Source organism: Hydra vulgaris, chromosome 09 (genome assembly GCF_038396675.1).
Source record: "Hydra vulgaris chromosome 09, alternate assembly HydraT2T_AEP".
NCBI lineage: Eukaryota > Metazoa > Cnidaria > Hydrozoa > Anthoathecata > Hydridae > Hydra > Hydra vulgaris.
In genome coordinates, this window is record NC_088928.1 from 31,916,282 (window position 1) to 31,937,500 (window position 21,219).

A 21,219-nucleotide genomic window follows, 5' to 3' on the forward strand; every position below is an offset into this window, starting at 1 on the left:
TTTCAAATAAGATCAACTAAATCTTTTTATGGTCTATTATGATAACCATATTTTTATGGTCTATTATGATGGTTACTATGATCACTTGCTTAGAAACCGTCTAGGAACATTTCATATGAATTATACAAGAATATAAAATAACTTTATTTACTTATATAAGCATGCATTTTGTTAATTAATTGAAATGTTCATATGATTAATTTTTATCATAAAATATGATTTTTTTTAATTTTCTAAACAAACCTTTTATTTATTTATTCTTTAATTACGATAGGAATGAATGAGTTTAAATCTTTTATAATGATCTAAACAAACCTTTCATTTATTTATTTTTTAATTAGGATAGGAATGAATGAGTTTAAATCTTTTATAATAATTCTTAAATTCGTTGCATGAAATGCTTATTAATAAAGTTACAAATTGCTTGTAATGCTCAAATCGAAATTAAATTAAATTGCTTGTTTGTTTTTTTCTCCTATTTTTACAAATAAAAAAGTTTAAAGCCTTTTTTTAACTTGACTTACTAATTAGGGCATGAAATTGTTAAAAATTACAATTTAAAAAAGACTACGTTATTTTTTTTGTAAATTTTTTGAAAATCTAAATGTTTACACAATTTAAAAATATTATATAAAATACTTTTTAATAAATTTGATAAAATTTGTTAATTTATTAAACAATCATTAGTAGTAATTACTTAACTAAGTGTTTTGCATAACTTTAATAAAACACTTAAAAAGATAAGTCCTAATAAAATTTATTTCAAATGCAATTAAAAACTTGACAAAAAGTTTCGCTTCGAGTTTTTATTTTAGTGCTTATATGTTTTCTTTTATGTACGGAAATGTTTTTTCTTAGTTTTCTTTTATGTAAGGAATCGTTTTTTCTTAGTTTTCTTTTATGCAAGGAATTGTTTTTTCCTTAGTTTTCTTTTATGTAAGGAATTGTTTTTTCCTTAGTTTTCTTTTATGCAAGGAATTGTTTTTTCCTTAGTTTTCTTTTATTGTTATTTAGTTTATTATTTCTATTTCCAGCGCATTTTTGAAATCATCAAAACATATGGTGTATTTGGTAAAAAGTCAAAACAATAATCACGGTCAAGTTGTCCAAAAAAAAATTGTTTGCATGGTCAGCAATAGCGCTCGATTGCACGCCACTCCTGTCCAAGCTTGCATACATACTACTTTTATTTTAATTAAAAACTGAAACTTATCAGAAAAATAAAATATAATTTATAATATGTACTATTTCTTCACTCTGTCTCTAACTTTTAGAATTAAATACTTCATCACTATTCTATAAAATTCTAATAATCTAAACTTAGTTAATTGCAGACCACAAGAAACAATAGAAGGACCGAATTTTAGTCGGTTTAAAGTTAAGCAGGAATCATCACTTTTTTTATCATTTTAAAATATATAAAATAAAAATAAAAATTTAAATATATCTTCCTTGGACATAATAGTTTGATTTTCATTCATTGTGCAGTACTTCCTATGAGTATGTAGTACTAAACCCTAAAAGGGTTTTTCTGAAGATGAGTTTAATATTAATTTCAAGTTACTAGTGTAACTATGGTATAGCAATTCATAACATTTTTTGAAAAAAAAAAGGCATTAAAATCTTAGATTGTCAAATAGTGTCGCACCAGAAAGGTAAAAACTTAAACAATGCTCAATAAAAACTTGTTATAGACTTGGTAAAATAGTTATAGAAAAGTCCATGAACTTACAAATATTCCATTTATAACAAGAGCCAAAGAAGTACAAACAACATAAGGAAATTAAAATTTGTACTGAATAAGGAGAAAAACTGAAAACAACTTTAAGTAAAAATAAAGAAATTTTTTAGATATAGTAAAAAAGAATTGATTTAAAAGCATAAAAAATATAACAAAAACAGGAAACATAAAATACTAACATCAATTAGAAATTGTGATTATAAAGTAGGGTTTAATGGATAATAAAACCCTATAATTGTTAATATATTGATTTTAATATAACATTTATGTACTGTCAAGATTGACATAATTTCTTTTTCTTCTTATCATTTTAATATTGCATTTCCTAAAAAATATTTTGATGATGACAAAGTATTGTCTTTATTTAATTATAAATTCAACATAATTATTAAAATTAATCTAAAACATGACATCCCACCAACAATCCCATTAAACTTTGTCAGTTTTGTTTATGAGCATACTCCAACAAAATCTTCATTTGGAGCTATTTTACTTTGAACCTCTAATAAATTTGTATACAAACCTAAAAACAATTTTCATATGCATAAATCACAGCTTTAAGAACCTGGAAATTATTTTACCTAGAAAATCTGATATTATTGTAGGCTGTGTTTATCACTGCCAAGTATAGACATTTAGAATTATTGAATATTTAATTCTACTTTTTGAAGAGCTCCATAAAAAGAAACAAAAAAATTTATAAAAAGATATGTTAATGTCAATCTTTTTATAGCCACTTAAATGATACTGTCTCTGAATTTTTAATGGCCATAGCTTAAAATAACTTACTTCAAATTTAAAACATTTTTTTAGGAAATATAACTACTACAGTAGATCATTTGTTTCAACTTTTAATACAATTATTTAATAGAACCAAAATTAATTCTCATATAAAACAAACTTTATTTGCTATAACTGTCAAAGTTTAACATCTACAGCTGTTAGACTCAGTACATTGCATTTGTCATAAGTACAGCAAAACTTTATTATTATCATTGCTATTGTTATTATTATTACTATTATTATTAATAATATCATTAGTATTATTATTATCATTATTATAAGCTGAATTTTTTTGTCATAATATAAAACAAAAGAAATAATTTTTGGATTACTAAAAATAAACAGAATGGCTAATAAACAACTTGAAGAGTTTTTAAAAAGTTAAAATTTTTTAAAAAACTTGTAATTGTTAAATACCTTTTTTTATTCTTCATACATAAGAAATGACACACTTAATTGTGGTTAATAAGTTTGTACCCTCACACAAACTCATTAAATATGGTACTCTTAAAGGCTATATGTAAATAACTACTTATATTGCTCGTTAACAAATTCTGTGGTCCATCAATGATCTGATAAAACTAACCTTTTATATATTAATAAATCACTTTTTAATTCCCTCTCATACCTGCATTGTTGTACTGCAAAGTATGTATTTTTTATGTTAAATGTAAATCTTTTAATAATACAGAAGTAAAGAAGTAAATAAATCACTTCTAAATTCAGCTTCGTAAAAAAATTATTCAGGATTGTTTATGTTAAATAGATAATTGTATTTCCTTAAATGCCAACAAAACTTAATACAGACTTGGTCAATAAAAAGATTGCACTTTAATCCTGACCACACATATTATATTTAATTGCAACAACTTGACCACGAGAGGAAATGGGGGTGGTGTGTACAGAAACAATCAAAGGGCACTTTTCAAAGGGCACAAATCAAAGCCACTTTTCAATATTAAAGAAACTAAGCATGAATGTGGTGTGGCTATTTCTCAACCTTTCTTAAAACTTGATTTCTTTTTTTTATTTAAAAAAAAAAGAAATCAAGTTTTAGGAAAATTTTTTATTTTTTTATGTTATTTTTAATGTAAATCTTTTAAAACAACTTTTATAATTGATTTTATAAAAACAATAGTTTCAACAACAATTGTGTTTTTAATGAAACTTTATTAATAATCATTAAAGTTAATGAAACTAATAATCAAATAAACATACAGGAGCTTACTGAACACAAACATACTTATATACATAGTAAATTACAAGTAGATAAATACCATGCCAGAAGTTCCAACAAAACACAAACACACATTGCATAAAGTACTTAGGGTTGAATCAGCACCACGTCTGAGGTCCATACAGAACACAAACAAACAAATATATGAATTGAATTATGGATAAACTAACACCGCCCAAGAGGTCCATAAAAAACACAAACTTTAAAAAACCCACTCACTAAACATTATCAGCGGTATTGTGAAGCAGCTACGCTTCCTCTTCTTAAAAGAAATAAAATTCAATATGATTAAATAAAACAATAATTTAATTAGGAGTGTTATATGCCCCTTATATATTAATTTATAATATATATTATTGCATAATAAATTGAGACTTAAATATAAAATTGTTAAATTTATACTTAGTCTGCAGTTTGGATACTGATCATTATAGACTGCTGGTTCAGGGGTCTGGCACAAGGCAGAATTTTTAAAACACATTAAAGACACTTCTAAAAGAAAAGATAGTTTTAATAATTTTCTAGTAACACAATGACTTAATTGTTTCTTTTATTCATCTAACTAAAAAGAATTGTTTCAAATATTTTAAATTTAGCAAAATATGCATAACATGGTTGTAAAATAGGGTTATAATAAAATATACACTTTTTATTTATTAAAATTTTTATTAGAATCTTGTTGAAATAAAATATTATTATTATATAAATAAAAGAAATTGTGTTATACTCATTGCTAAATTGAAGAATGTTTGTTTCCTTATTAAACAATCATTATAAGTAAGTTGTTACTTTATGTAAAAATGTTACTTAATTTTATAAAAAAATTATAAAAGAGCAAAGTTTAGAAATTATTAATTGTAAATTTAATTCATTTTGTTTAAGTTATAGTTTTTTTTTTTGTTAAGAATTCTTTCCTTTTTTCAGTTAAGTTTTATTTGTAATTGTCTCCCAGAGTTAGGAATAGAGTGCGATCTGACCAAGTCCAAAACTAAATGATTCTAACCAAGACCAAAACTAAAAACCCTAAATTTCAATAATCTTTGAAAGTTATATAATAGTATTTGATTTTCTTCAAAATAAACTACTCAAGTCTTTCTTTAATTTGTTCATTAAAACATTTGAAATACATACACATTACACCAGAAACACAGAAAAAAGTAAGCTATACTCTATTTTTCAACACAATTAAATATGACAAATTTCCTAATGAAACCAATATACTAATTTAATAAAAAAGAAAAAATATTCTCTTGTTACTATTTACTGCTCAATTAAAAACAAAATTGTTTGAGTGTGTTGGTATAGAATTTCTCCCTGTATTATAGTTGTATTTAGTGCTATGCGTTTAAATGTCAGGTTGTAATACTTTTTTTCTATTTATTTTTCATATTTTAATTTTATGGTTTTATATTATATCTTTTTATGATACAACTTAATCTCCTTTGTTTATTTTTTTCTTTAGCTTTAACTTTTTGTCTGGTTTGTAACTATGAGTGAAATGTAATTAATTTCTGTTATTTATGATAAACCATTAGGGTGTTAGCCAGCCCAATGACACCGCGTGTAAAGCATAATTCCCAATGGGTTTAAATTTCCAGAATTCTAGGACAATTTTTTTGTGGAAGTAATAGGACACTATCAATAAAAATTCCTAATATGTTGCAGAACAATAACAATAAATATTCCCAATATTTTGTAGAACAATAACAATAAATATTCCCAATATTTTGTAGAACAATAACAATAAATATTCTCAATATTTTGTAGAACAATAACAATAAATATTCCTAATATTTTGTAGAACAATAACAATAAATATTCCCAATATTGCAAAAATGCAGTACATATATTCCTGGCTATCACCCTGACCATATTAATACAATATTTACCAATATTATATCAATATGGTTAAAAAAAAGTAGCAAAATAACTAGTAGAAAATATTATTGTATTACTAATTTGATCGCTTGGTGTATTGTCTTCATCAATGGGTGGTATCAAAAGGATTAAAATAAATATTTTTAATGATTACTCATGATGTTATCAACTACATTTTTTTAAATAACACAGTTCTTCCAACAAAAATGGCCACTGCCTAACATTGTTGCTTGCATTAAAAAAAAAAAAAAAATCCATCTTGCATGTCAAATCATTATATAAAAATAATTAGAAAAATTTCCTAAACTCCCCTACATCAGATGGAGATAAATAACTGTTACATGAAGTGGGCCAGAAATAATTAGTTAATTGTTTTCTTTATTTATATTTTAACATAAAATAAAAAAAGAATTTACATAAACTTCCATACCTTATTACTCTTTGTGGAAAGCATATTTTTTGCCATGATCTGCACATATAAATAGAATAGTCAACAATTTGAATCCAATTTTGATTATCAAGAGAACCCTCAATAATATATGAATATGATCGCTGATCTTTATCCCACAGCAATAGTTTAATCATGTTGATAATACTAGGACGACTTAATGCTATTACAATACCTTGTTTTTCATCGGAAATAAGGTGCCTTGTAAAACCTCTTTCAAGATCATAACATGCAAATTCTCCATCAAACAAAGTGTCACAGAATTCTCCAGATAAAACTGTGGCACCAAAACAATTTTGAGCCAAATTTGTTTCCGAATCTAAAGAGAAAATTTAATGATTATAAATGATAAAATATGAAAAACATTTTGTTTGCTTTTAAATCAAAAGATGTTATTGTATTTTTTGCTTTTTTAAAATATAACTTTTTATGTAAAGCTTATTTAAATGCTCAATTAGTAAAAAGTTTTTTTTCAGATTAATAATAAATTTAAACATTAATGCTAATTTTTTTTAGCATAATGGGACATTTTCCAAATTACCCCCTCTCCACCCCAGAGAGATTTTGAACTCATAATGACACGCGTCCACAAGAGTTTTTGTCAATAATTTTAGCCAACTCAATATCAAAAAATGTGTAGATAGGACCATTTGTTGTAAACAACATTTAATTTATAGTATATATTAATAGGCTAAAGTGTACATTTTGGTTTATTTCAGTGGTAACTAGTAAACGACCAGGGCTGGTATTTGACCTGGACCGAAGCTGGGTTTATAGCTGGGGCTGTATAAACATTGGTGCATATTGATATGATATATAAAAATAAGTTAATATGCACCAATATTTATGCAGCCCCGTTCATAGAACCGGCCTTGGCCACAGTCAAATACCAGCGCCGGTTGTTTACTAGTGGTAACTGCACATTATCCTGAACAACAAACTGAAAGTTCTCTGCAAAGTCACCCAAATAAGAAATAAATAACTTTTTAAATATTAAAAGATATTCTCTACCCTCTCTTCCCCCTGTGCCTTGTTGATGTGGAAACTCCTCTCCTTATGTAGCAAGGGTGCTGGGCTAACTATGTTTAAAATTTAATGCAGTAGATTAATAATAAAGTAAATACTTTAAAAAACAAAAAAAAAAATTTAACATGTGTCTAAATTATAACAATAATAATAAATCATAATAATAATAATACAAGGTTCTGGCTATGGTTTTATGTAAAAATTTAAAATTTAAAGAATAATAAAAAAACAACAAAAAACAACAACAACATGTTTCTAGGAGTGCTTTGGTTATTTAACACATAGGCTTTTTTGAGTTTTGCATTCTGAACACTCAAAAAAATCTTTCTGTTTTTTTTGAAAAACACTAATTTTTGGAAAGGGGGATTAGAAAAACAACCTTCACTCCCCCATGACCTTGAACTCACCCCATGTTCAACAAAATTAATTAATTATACAATTATTAGTGATATCAAAAATAACTTTAATAATTTATTATTGATTTTAAAAATAACTTTTTACTACTTAAAATAATTTAAGATTTTGTTACAAATAAATTACCAATAAATTATAAGCAGACTCAACAATTAAACAAGATTTACATAAAAAGCTGCTTTAAAAAGACAAAAATGCAATTTATCTTTTGCTTTATAAGCACTGCTTGATACCTATATAATAAGACATTTATATAATAAATGATGACATCCCTATTTCGACCATCAAAATACTTTAAAACATGCTTTTATTATTCAATTTAGATGTAGTTATAGCACTCTGAAAATGCACCAAATTTTAAACTAACTCATTTCATTGCTGAAATGAACAAATGCTAAGTCAGCATAAATTATAAAATTTTTGTCTTCTTTGTTGAATTGCCATGGAATGAAAAAATTTGTCTCAGTAATTACAAACCTAAATATCCACGTAGAGGCATATCACTGACACCCAATTCTGTCTTCATCTGAACAGCATCTAATATTGCATCAGAATTAAAAAGTTTAGATTTTCTTACAACATGAAACAAATCATGTAAACTTATCAATGGTAATCGCACATACTTTAAAATTGAAGTTTTGTCTAACATTGGTTCATTATTTTTTATCCAGTCAACAATTGCATTAAAAATGTTTATTTCTGGTGCATAAAAAGAATCTCTTGAAATTATAGCCAATAAAGAAGTCTCTGAAAGACTTACAAAATTTTCAGAGGCTAAAACATCTATTGCATTATGATCTATGAAGATTAGACATTTTTGTTTTAAAGATGATAATGAATATAAACATGCTGCATCGTATATAATTGTTACATTTTCAATATTAATAATTGACTCTAAGTAGGATCCAACAGCATTTTGCAATGCTAATAAGTCATATTTGTTAGCTGCATTTAACAAATCAATAACTTCATGATCTTTCAGAGTCTTCAACACAACTAACCCAGAGTAAATGTAGTTCAGCAACATTTGAAAAGATGTTGAAGATGTATCACATATTACAATATCTGATGTTGAGTTAGACTCTCGCATTCCACCATAAAAAAGGGCTCTAAAATATTCACAGCGGGCAGCAAGAATCAATCTGTGACAAAAAAATTTTTGATTGTCTACAATAAAAGTTACATCAGAAAATTTTTTAGAAATTAAAAGAGAGTCCATTTGAGAAGAAAGCAACTGTATATGATTTATATCTCCTTTTGAGCTATTTAAAGTACAAAGTTCTTGAATATGATTTGAATATTCTTCTAATTTTTCACAATCCATTTAAATCTAAATAAAAATATTTCTAAAATTACTATTTATAAGTATACTGCTTATAAATAGCTATATAATTTTTAAAAAAATCTAGAAAAAAAACTTAATTGTTATAAGTTTTATGCTGAAAATGTAATAATAATAGTTTTAAAACGTAACTCTTTAACACATCGCTAGTGGAGGTAAAAAAAATAGATAAACAGTAATTATTAACTTTAGATCTGCTTGAGCATTAACAATTTAGTGCACACCAATGACAGTTACACCATCACATCGGCCACTAGCGCACCTTGTAAGCACTTAAATAAATATCATACCACATTATTATACACAATACAATAGGAAAACAAGGCCAAAAAATTAACAAGTAAACGGTTTAAGTAATAGTAAGTAGTAAACTCGGTGACTTAAACTGTTAACTAAACAAATAAACTAAATAGACCACTTTAATTTCCTCTATTCAATTAAAATAAATACCATAATATTACAAAATGCACTTGTAGATATTGAACCTTTACAAAACTGAGTGTGTGTCATAAAGTGCAAAATATATATTGCAATATCATCTTTGATTTTATTAACATTAATAAAATAACACGTAATAAAATATTTACTGGCGAATTCGGTCGTAAATATTTAACGACCTCGCTGTTTAAAATATCGCAAAACAGAAGTACGTAATTTGCAGAACAGTTAAAATGGTCGACCTTAGAAAAGTAAACAAATATAATTTTCTCCGATTCGAGATTCGAGATTACCCAAATGGCTTAATGTAAAGAAAGTTCATATAAATCAACGTTGAGTAAACATAATTTAGAAATTAGGTATCTATAAATATGAAAGTATTTTTCTGATAAATAAAAAGTAACTTTTCTTTTTCAGTTTCATCAATTTTGCATTATTAATAATTATTAGACTTAAGTCTTGTAATTATTATTAAAAATAAAAAATCAGAGATCTGTGAAAAAAAAAAAAAAAAATTAATTTGACATTATTATTAATTATTAGCCTTGAGTGTAATTATTATTAAAAATAAAAAATCAGAAATCTATAAAGCATCCTAAGCTTCTTTAGCTAACAGTATTTTTTTTTTTTTAATTCTTTAATTTTTTTCAAACTTTTGTAATTATCGGATTTTTTTAAAATAAAAATAAAATAAAGTCACAGATCAAAATAGATAAAATTACAGATCAATTAGAAATCTTTTTATTCTCATTTTGAATAAATAATACAAGAGGTTACAGTAGAGTCTAATATTTCTGTTAATAAGAATTTTTTTTAATTATGAAATTTATATTAGTTGTTAGTTGTAATTAATTTTACTTTAGTTTTAAATTAGTCATTTAATTTTAAATTAATTTTTATCTAATTTTGGTGTAATAAAAACATAAATTCCTATTTGATTTTAAAGATATAAAAGTTTTTGTACATCATTACACCAAGTTTTATAAATATTTATTTAATATTAATATTAAACATTAGTGAAGTTTTTTTTTAAACTTTGCTTTAATCATAAAATTATAAAACATCTATGGATTTTTTGGTGAAACTAATTTTATGAAGCTTAATTTAATGAATTTAATCTAGTTTAAGACGTTACAAGAAGTTGTTTTGAGAAAAGTTTTTAAAATAAGCTTTACATATGGATGGGATGTGGGAAGAAGAAGTAATTTAATATTTCTTTTTCAGAGGTTAGTCATTTGAATTTTAAAAAAAAGTCATTTAAAAACAGTTTAACAAAACATCAGTTTTTAGTTAAATATTTCCTCCTTCCTGGAATTATTTTTAGTCACTTTATCTTGTGCTCAATATTTGAGCAGTAGCTTGTATAAAATGTCTTTATTTGCAATTCCTAGAAGCGGATTGGGTTTTATTAGGGCTGGAAAATTCTATAGTTTATGTAGAATATTGCAGCAAAAATCAAATTTTTTATGTAGGTTGTAATTTTTATTGTATGTTATATTGAAAAAGTATTATTATTAATTACTTTTTTGTATACTGTGTAATGAATAAACAGTTATAGTTTTTTATAAATAAGTTTCTTTACTTTCAGCATTACGTTATGAATGATGTTTTAACCCTTGACCTTAATGGTGTTGAATCAGTGTACGATGATAAAGGATTTCTTTTGGATACAATTTCATCAGATTCATCTGATAGAGATGGCTTTTTAACCACTATTCTTGAACAACCAACAGATGAGTCAGTAGTTTCTCCTAATTATCATAAGTTAAAAGATCATTTTAATCGATTAGTAATTGTTTCATGGAAAATACGTCAATACGGTCTTTTAGTAAAGGCTCTAAAGAATAATGTGGCTATCTTACGCTATAAAAATGATGCAAGTTTTTCCAGTATATTGCAGAGTGTTGAAGATTTGTTATGTGGTGATAAAATGATTAGTGTTGCTATGCTTACTTATGGCAGCCCAGGAAATCTCATCATTTGCCATGACAAGGTTTTAGTCATTTCATTAAGTTTTTTAATTAATTTTTTGAGTCTTTATTCATAATTATTTTTCTATTTTAATTTCAGGTACTTTCATTAAAAACCCTACACGAAAATATAGAAATCAAGCAGTTTTTTATTAAATTGGTTGATATTTCAATCGATAGATCAAATCCTAATTCTCATTTTGACTTTTTATGCACAACACTGGATTCAACATTTGATGGTCAACAAACTATTCATGAACTTCAGGATTATATTAGAGTATAAACATACAAGCATTTTTTGAATGTTTATATTTTTACATATAAGTATTATATTTTAGACAAAGTGTTACAATTTTTTTACTGAGATTATAATTTGAAAATGTTTTGTTGTTTTTTAACTGGAATAATTTTTTTTTTCAGCTCCCGATAACTACGAACAAAGATATTTTTGGAAAAGATGGGGAAAGGTATATAATAATACAATTTTTTTGGTGTTAAAGCTCTTGACGTTGTTGTGAATGTATATATATATATATATATATATATATATATATATATATATATATATATATATATATATATATATATATATATATATATATATATTATATATATATATATATATATATATATATATATATATATATATATATATATATATATATATATATGTATATATATGTATATATATATATATATATATGTATATATATATATATATGTATATATATATATATATATATATATATATATATATATATATATATATATATATATATATATATGTATCAAGCCTTCTCAGGAGACATATGCCGTTACACACCTTATATGACCACGCTTACAAATAATATTATTTTTACTACTAATATTTTTTTTACAACTTGATATTTTTTTACAACCTGATATTTTTTTACAACTTAATATTTTTTTTACAGCTTGACCATGGTTTTTTTTTCATATTTTTGTTAATTTGCATGTTTAAAAAATGCGCTGAATAAAGTAATGTAAACTTAAACTAAAATTAAAATAAACAAACCATAAACTGAAAAGAGAAATAAAAACAAAGAAAAAACAAACAAACAAAAAAAATACAAAGCTAGTTTAAATTAAAAAAAGTATTAACGAATGATAAAATAAGTAAAAGATAAGCCAGAAAAAATAAAAGCATAAAATTAATATGTCTTTATTTTAATTTAAAAGTGTTTCACTTTTAAAATTTAGAAAATATCAGAGTTTCAAATTTATTCAACTAAAGCTTAATTACTTTGAACTTAATTATTCAAAAATTTGAAACTTTGATATTTTCTAATGTCTAAGCAAATAAAACATAAAAAAAAATTATTTGTTAATAGGATTTAAACCCTTATCTAACATTGAACTAACAGTCACGCCTCATAAATATAACAATTTTTTAATTATTATTTGAATTCGCCTCCCCTAGACAATGAAGGCCACTACAGTTTAGGAGGCTACTTTAGTTGTAATTTCAACCCTCTTTAAATTCTATAACTCTGAAATACAAATCTTGACAAACCAGGCCCCTTTTGCAGAGAAATAAGTTTAGCTTGGTACTACCAGGGATGTGGTGGGATCAAATTTAGAACTTCTTGCTTACAAGGTGAGCAACCACTACCACATATTCTCTACCACATATCTCAACCACTACCACATATTAATCAACTTAAGAGCTACGCTAACATAGATATGCATGAAAAGTTACTTTAAACTGTTAATTGAGACGCTTTTAAATCAAATTAATTATTAGGTTTAAACTATTAATTGAGACACTCCTAATTTAAAAAGTATATTATTTTTATGGTTTTACTTTCTCTGGTTTATCCTTTATTTATTTTGTTTGTTAAGTTCGTTTTTATTTCAGTTTAATGGTTTATTTATTTTTAACTTTCACTTTAAATTAGTTTAGTTTTTTCAGCTCATTTTTTTAAGCGCACTAATTACCATAGTATGCCAAAAAAAAACCATGATCAAGTTTAAAATAAGTTTAAAATATATATATATATATATATATATATATATATATATTATATAGATCAAGTTTAAAATATATATATAATTATATATATATATATATATATATATATATATATATATATATATATATATATATATATATATATATATATATATATATATATATAATATTTAGTATAAGAAATGCCAATTAAAAGTATTTTAGAGACAAATTTGTCACTGAGTTTAAAATTATTTGAATTTTTTTTCCTTTAAAGCTCAGATCACAATTTAGAGCTGTTTCTCTGCCTGAGGTAGCAAATCAAATATCAAAAACGTTTTAAATTGCAGCTAAGTCATATATAACTATTCACTCAGTGTTCTTTTTAGATATTAATAAGTTCTTTTTAGATTTTAATAAGTTCTTTTAATATATTATATTATAGTCCATACAAACATATGGGCTATAATATAATATATTCAAATACACAGTATTTTTACATGGAAAATGTTACTTTTATGGTGCAATTTAATTACTTTTTATATTATCCAATCATTGTTCTTTACGAGAGAAGTGAGAAAATAATTTTGTGTTTACACTAGTTTTTTCACTTTATAAGTGTAGATAGTTTATAGTATAAAAGAGTTTTGTAATTAACTTGATTTTTGTCAGATTTTTATATATTATTTACACATGTTCTTTTTTTTTTTTTGACAACTATTAATAGCCTAGTTGATTAATTTGTAAAAATAGAAATTGTTTACATCTAGTTTTACATGTTACATGTATACCATAAAGAACTTGTTTGTTTTGTATAGATAGATATAAGTAATGCAAGTAATGTAAATATTGACAATTGTTTGTTTATAAATCTAACATAAAATTGAACAAGGAAAAAAAAGAGAGAATAAAGTTGTTTTTTAAACTCAAGAAATAAGTATTAAAGTTGCTTCTTTTGAATAGTTACTAAACTAAAAAAGATAAGTTTGCATTATAAACTTAGAAAAAAAACAACAGTAAAACAATATTGCTATGCTTTATATATTGGTATTTCTTTAGCTGCAACTTCAAATGTAAATTTTTTTATTAGGTCTTTTTGACTAATAAGCCATCAAAACCAAACCTTCCCAGTGAGCACAAGGTGTACTTTAGATGTCTAAAAAATGTTGTAATATGTTTTAATATGTTTTCTAGACACCTTAAACACATCTTGTACCCACTGGGTTGTTTTAAAGATAACTTTGTAATGTTTTTTTCTTCTTATTTTCAATATATTTGTCACTCTACAATTTAATAGATTGACTAGAAAAATTAGTGAAATAACACTGACTATAACATTTATTTCTCCTTGGATCTACTATAGCTGTTAATGCTTTTTTAGGATGCTCTTTTCCCTTTTTTTGACTTTTTTTTTAATTACGTGTGCTCGGACCTATGTGAATGGTTTTCTTTTAGATGTTTTTTTTTCACTTTGAATTAAAATTAAAATTTAAATCACTCAAATATTTCTTTTTTAATTTTTGAGTATATTTATAATTAATTTAGCTTAGCAAACTTCCCTAATTTAAAGTTGATCATGTTATTGATTATAATTGTAAATTTTTCCCTTTAACTACCAAATAAAGTGTTAATGATCTTTTTTTATTGCTTTCATGTTTAGAAGAACACTAATTTCTAAGTTTTTCTGTAAATCATTTTCATAAGTTTTCATGAGTACATTACCTAAAGTTACATGATGTTTATTAAAATATCATTTATACATTTTTAAAGCAGAGTTTTTTTTTAGGTCAAATGCTGGCGATTTATATTTTAGTCCTGCAAAGTTACGTGGTTGGTCAGGATCAGGAAATCAAATCAGTAATTATGAAAAAATTCGCATTTTAGGAAGAGGTACATAATGAGCTGAAAAAATAAACTAAAAGTTGTAATAAACAAAAAAATAAAATGAATGCATTGTTAGAAAAATAAAATGAATATTTTACAAGAACTTTTTGTACCTTTTACTATTTAGTTTTCCATTTTTTAGGAGCATATGGAACTGCTGTTTTATATCGTAAAAAAGACGACGATTCTTTAGTAGTTTTAAAAGAAATATCTCTTCTTGAATTAAATGTTATTGAGCGCAATGCTGCTATGAATGAGGTCACAATAAATTTTTGAGTTTAAAAAAATATAAATAAAACTTTAAAAGGTTTATAAAATTTTATCTCTTTATCTCCAGGTGAAAGTCTTAGGTATGCTAAGTCATCCTAATATAATAAGCTATTATGACAGTTTTGATGAAGATGGTACTTTATGGATTGAAATGGAATATGCTGATGGAGGGTATTTTACTGCAATAAATATGATAACTTTAATTGTAACTTGTTGTCATATTATAAATATTAAATATTTACAGAACTTTAGCTGACTACTTGAGTAAGCAGGAAAATGATATGGATGAACGAGATATTCTTATTATTTTTTCACAAATGGTGTCTGCAATTAAATATTGCCATGATCACTGCATACTGCATCGGTAAAAAAAAATTTTTTTATTTCTTACATTTATTTCTATTATTTATATTTAGTTTAGTAAATGATGCATTATATGAATTTATGTAAGTAGTTTAACTTATAATGCTGTGCAATCTTTGCACCTAATTTTTTTACACAGAATATATTTATTTTACCCTAAACAGTATAAATCTAACATAGAGACTTGAAGACTCAAAACATCTTTTTAACTCAAGAAGGTAAAGTAAAGCTTGGTGATTTTGGAATAGCAAAAATAATAAACACTCATAACATGGGCAATTTTACAGTGGTTGGTACTCCATATTACATATCACCAGAAATGGTAAAAATTTTAAAATATTTCTACTTTTTAAAAGTTTAAATACTTCAATTTTTTTACTTTGTATACTTTTTTATACTTATGCATAAATGGTTTTCATGCAGTTGTTTCAGATTATTCAATTTGTGATGCTACAAAATATTTTTTCAAAACTTAATACAACTCATAGATACTCAAAAATTTTAAGCAAACAACATTCTTTTTGTCATTGAATTTAATGTAAACATAAGTTGAGCGATAAGTTTTAATCACTATTTATGTTTTACTTGTAAAGCATTTTTTTTTAGTGCATAAATGGTATATATTAAAACATTAAAACAATATTAAACAATTAAAAAAATTTATATCACTTTTAAAACATTATGTATGCTTCAAGCTGGAACTAAAATAAATTAATGTTTTTTCTATCATTTTTTATGCTATAAACAATTTTTATACATAAAAATTGTTAGTTATCTATTATTTTAAACCTGTTCTTTGTATTACATGCAAAATTTGTTTTTTAATATTATTGGTTGTTTTCCTTAAGTTGTATGAGACTATATTAATGGGTTTTTTTTTTTTCAGGGGAAATCAAAATTGACACATCTGGTATCTAATAGATGTTAAATATAATATGGTATTTATATGCCTAAATGTCTATTTATGCATATAAATACTATATTTATCCCAGTGAACTGTGAGCTCCACAAACTTTTTTTTGCCATTGATAATTGAATTTTGTTGTAAAATTAAGTACATAGTAAAAGAATAGTTTGTTGACATCATAGCAAACCGTTCAGATACTATTGTTATTGTTTATTTATGTATACCTGCTAATTAGTTTTTACCAAGTAAATTTTGATTACTGAGAAAAAGAACTTTAGCTTTATAAAAGTTAAGTATATAAAATAGACATTGAAGAAAATTGAAGTTAATTGCATTTAATAAATAAAATTTTATAAAATATTTAAAAATACTAAGCTAATTATTAAATAACTTATCCTCCACTCTACTCAAAAGATCCTCCACTCTACTCAAAAGATCCTCCACTCTACTCAAAAGATCCTCCACTCTACTCAAAAGATCCTCCACTCTACTCAAAAGATCCTCCACTCTACTCAAAAGATCCTCCACTCTTCTCAAAAGATCCTCCACTCTACTCAAAAGATCATCCACTCTACTCAAAAGATCCTCCACTCTACTCAAAAGATCCTCCACTCTACTCAAAAGATCCTCCACTCTACTCAAAAGATCATTCACTCTACTCAAAAGATCCTCCACTCTACTCAAAAGATCATCCACTCTACTCAAAAGATCCTCCACTCTACTCAAAAGATCATCCACTCTACTCAAAAGATCCTCCACTCTACTCAAAAGATCCTCCACTCTACTCAAAAGATCCTCCACTCTACTCAAAAGATCATCCACTCTACTCAAAAGATCCTCCACTCTACTCAAAAGATCCTCCACTCTACTCAAAAGATCCTCCACTCTTCTCAAAAGATCCTCCACTCTACTCAAAAGATCCTCCACTCTACTCAAAAGATCCTCCACTCTACTCAAAAGATCCTCCACTCTACTCAAAAGATCATCCACTCTACTCAAAAGATCCTCCACTCTACTCAAAAGATCATCCACTCTACTCAAAAGATCCTCCACTCTACTCAAAAGATCCTCCACTCTACTCAAAAGATCCTCCACTCTACTCAAAAGATCCTCTACTCTACTCAAAAGATCCTCCACTCTACTCAAAAGATCCTCCACTCTACTCAAAAGATCCTCCACTCTTCTCAAAACTGTCTTTAATTACTATATAAAGACAAGCTCACTAGAACCTTTCATAATGGCTTTAAAGATGTTGAGTATTTGCTTTTAAAAAAACTTTTAAATTTGGATAACATTTTTAAAATTAAAAAAACTTAACTTTCTTTTTATTTTAAATAAACATATTAACATAGTGTTAAAAAAGTATGTGTTCTAGTTAATTATATTTAGTTTATTCATGTCTTATAATTATTGGGTTTTTTTTAACATTTTTCAAAATTTTAACTTCTTCCTTGTTTCAAATGCTATCAGAAGATTGTTTCATATTGTAATTTTTGCATTTACTAAACAATAGTAGTTGGAAAACTAAAAAACACCTGTGGTTATGTATCCTTTAGATATGTTTTTAAATTAAAACTTGATGGCTTATTTAGCTCTTAAAAAAAGACCGATTTAAATTTAAGATATTTGTTTCATTAACGAAGTTAATTATTTATGAAATTTTATTAAACACATCTAACTGTTATTATTAAAATTATTATTTTTTTGATTATATTAATGTTCTAGTAAATAGAAAAAAAAGTAAATCTTTTCACTATTAAACTTAAAAATCATATATTTGATTTTATCCAAATGTTGCTCGCTCAAAATTGACATTACTGATGTTTAGGAATTATAAAGGTTGTTTAATACTATCAAATAAAATTAACTGCAAATATCAATTACTTGCACCTTAAATTAATTTATCAATTATCTGGACCTTAAAATGTTTTTAGACTGATTAATTTTATTTTGCAATGCATTGTAACATTAAAAAAATTTAAAATTGCCTTTAATTTGAAAATTAAAATTAAATACTTGTATATAAAAATAGTATTTTTGATTAGATTTTTTTTTGGAAATTAAAAGTTTCTATATTTCTTGTAAAAAATTATTTTGAAATGCCCTGTTCAATAAATGGTACTTTGTTATGGAGTTTTATTGTTGGTTTACTCAAAATGTTATTTTGCTTACATTTTCAATGAAAATGTTGTTTTAATAACGTACCTGTTTTGCTATTAAAAAATTAGGTGCGTAAGACTTTAATAAAATTCAATATGCAATTACAAAATAAATTTAGAAACAAAAAAAAAGTCTAAAAATATCCAATATACAATTTAATGTCTAATAATATATAATATATAATTTAATGTCTAACAATATCCAACTTACTTTTGATATCATTTCAATGTCTGATTTACAAAGGAAGGTTTTAAACTGCTATGGCTGATACAAAATGTTATTAGAGAGAAAATAGAACAAAATGGAGAAAACTAATGAGCTGATAAAAAGATGTACCAAGTCACTAGCAGTAAAAATTTGATTTGACCTTTATCTGAATACTGATTTTATAATTAAATGACTGATCTTGGGTTTTCTATATCATACTTAGGAAGTTTTAAGGAGGAAAAAAAGAATCAACAGCATCACGAGTTCTAAACGCCTAACTGAAGTTAAGAAACTAATTGTTATCGGAGTAGATAAATAAGTTGACAAGCATACATATTAGCATATTCTGTTTGGTATAACACTGGTGATGAGCCAATTGTTATCGCTTTAACCAAAGAGTTTGGATTGATATCACAAAATTATTTGACTCGTGTTTCAAAATTATTTGACTCTGATTAAACAATGCTATCATGGCAAAATTCTACTGCTTTTGTTTACACTTTTTAGAGTTTCTCTTCAACAATGGTTCTAAATCTTACAACAAGTTTATTAGAGAAAGTGTATCTAGCTAAATTTTTTATGAACAGCCATTTTTTAAATTTGTATTCATAGAGATAAAGGTAGAGTTGTTTGTCAATAATGATGTTGTCATCTTAGTACAAACCTACTTTGTTAATACTGTGTTAGTATTTTAAAAGTTTTTATTTCTAAAAAGATACTTGAAAATAACTTTGATCATTTTTTCATGTTAAATGGGTAACTTTTAATTAATGTATATTAGGATGAATCATCTTCCTAGTTACATATATCAGTATCTAAGTTAAAAGGATTTACTTGTAGATAAATCTGTTTGGCTCAACAAGTTTACAGAGAAGTTTTTCAGTAAAAGAGACAAAAATTTATTTTGACAAAAAGTCACGAAAAGAAAAAAAAAATGGTTATGGCTAAATAGAAAAAAATAATGAAAAGCAGTTTAATAATTAAAGTTTAATTTTTTTTATTAAATTCTTAATTGTTTTAACCTTTAAAAAATAAATTCTCAATGAAAACAACTAGGGTGTATAATTTATCAAAATGGTTAAGCAAAAAAAATGTATTCAATTTGATTTCCTGTAACAAATAAAATAAAACTAATATAATTTGTTTTATTATGTTTTGTAATAAACAAAGTCTGACAAAAAAAAATGTTGTAAAAACTCATTTATTTAGTGATTTTATTGATTTGCAATTACACTGGTTACACTAAAAGTGCAATTGGGTACGTTATATACCAGATTGTTCTGATACAAAATTGTGCAGTAATGTTAAATAACTAGAGTATTATTTACCATTACTGTAGTGTCTCTTAACAAAAATCCAAGACCCAGGCTTAAAGATTTACACTCTAAGACTATGGAATATTATTGAAAACTTCATATGCCATGTATAAAATAAAGTTCATTTTAATAATTTTATTAGTTTTAACATTTTTAATTGTTACATTTATTATTTTTATTAGTGTGAAGGTCTTGCATATGATAAAAAGAGTGATCTTTGGTCATTAGGTTGTATTTTATATGAAATGGCCAATTTGACTAAAACATTTGATGGTACAAATCTTCCTGCTCTAATAACAAAAATTGTGTCGGTAAGTTGTTCCGCAATTTTTAACTTGTTCTATTATAAATATTATTTACTGTAAACTTTTTAAAATGGTTTTATTGTGTGCATACACACACACACACATGTATATATATATATATATATATATATCAACCCTCGGAATTAGGGTCGGCATTCGGCAATGCTGACCTAACAGTTGACCTAAAAGTGTTTGAGGTTGACAATTGCTGACCACATTTCTATGTTTTATGAAAAGATCTTTGTATCAAATATATATATATATATATTATATATATATATATATATATGTAATATATATATATATATATATATATATATATATATATATATATATATATATATATACATATATATATATATATATATATATATATATATATATATATATATATATATGTATATATATATATATATATATACATATAGTGTGTGCGTATATATACGTATATATCTATATACATATGTGTATATACATATATATATATATATATATATATATATATATATATATATATATATATATATATTATATATATATATATAGTGTGTGCGTATA

The 21,219-nt window shown here is 24.7% G+C and overlaps 2 protein-coding genes across 8 annotated transcripts in view; one reads left to right on the forward strand and one right to left on the reverse strand.

Annotated features, from left to right (window-relative positions):
• Positions 1-9,510, reverse strand: part of LOC100203646 (BTB/POZ domain-containing protein 9) — a 29,072-nt gene extending 19,562 nt beyond the window's left edge. For 2 of the 6 annotated variants that reach the window (XM_065805382.1, XM_065805380.1), the window contains exons 1-4: positions 9,320-9,489; positions 9,002-9,141; positions 8,005-8,857; positions 6,070-6,406 (exon numbers count right to left, since the gene is read on the reverse strand). In XM_065805382.1, coding sequence (XP_065661454.1) covers positions 6,070-6,406; positions 8,005-8,851 — 1,184 coding nt within the window. In that variant the 5' untranslated portion in view covers positions 8,852-8,857; positions 9,002-9,141; positions 9,320-9,489. Of the gene's footprint in view, positions 1-6,069; positions 6,407-8,004; positions 8,858-9,001; positions 9,142-9,319 lie in introns of all 6 variants that reach the window. The other 4 variants (XM_065805385.1, XM_065805381.1, XM_065805383.1 and 1 more) reach the window with 4 other exon arrangements.
• Positions 9,507-21,219, forward strand: part of LOC100207375 (uncharacterized) — a 75,881-nt gene continuing 64,168 nt past the window's right edge. The window contains exons 1-11 of one of the 2 annotated variants that reach the window (XM_065805378.1): positions 9,507-9,666; positions 10,430-10,533; positions 10,896-11,300; positions 11,378-11,554; positions 11,698-11,744; positions 15,036-15,139; positions 15,276-15,391; positions 15,471-15,574; positions 15,648-15,767; positions 15,947-16,088; positions 20,539-20,667. In XM_065805378.1, coding sequence (XP_065661450.1) covers positions 10,905-11,300; positions 11,378-11,554; positions 11,698-11,744; positions 15,036-15,139; positions 15,276-15,391; positions 15,471-15,574; positions 15,648-15,767; positions 15,947-16,088; positions 20,539-20,667 — 1,335 coding nt within the window. In that variant the 5' untranslated portion in view covers positions 9,507-9,666; positions 10,430-10,533; positions 10,896-10,904. The remainder of the gene's footprint in view (positions 9,667-10,429; positions 10,534-10,895; positions 11,301-11,377; positions 11,555-11,697; positions 11,745-15,035; positions 15,140-15,275; positions 15,392-15,470; positions 15,575-15,647; positions 15,768-15,946; positions 16,089-20,538; positions 20,668-21,219) is intronic. The other variant, XM_065805379.1, reaches the window with a different exon arrangement.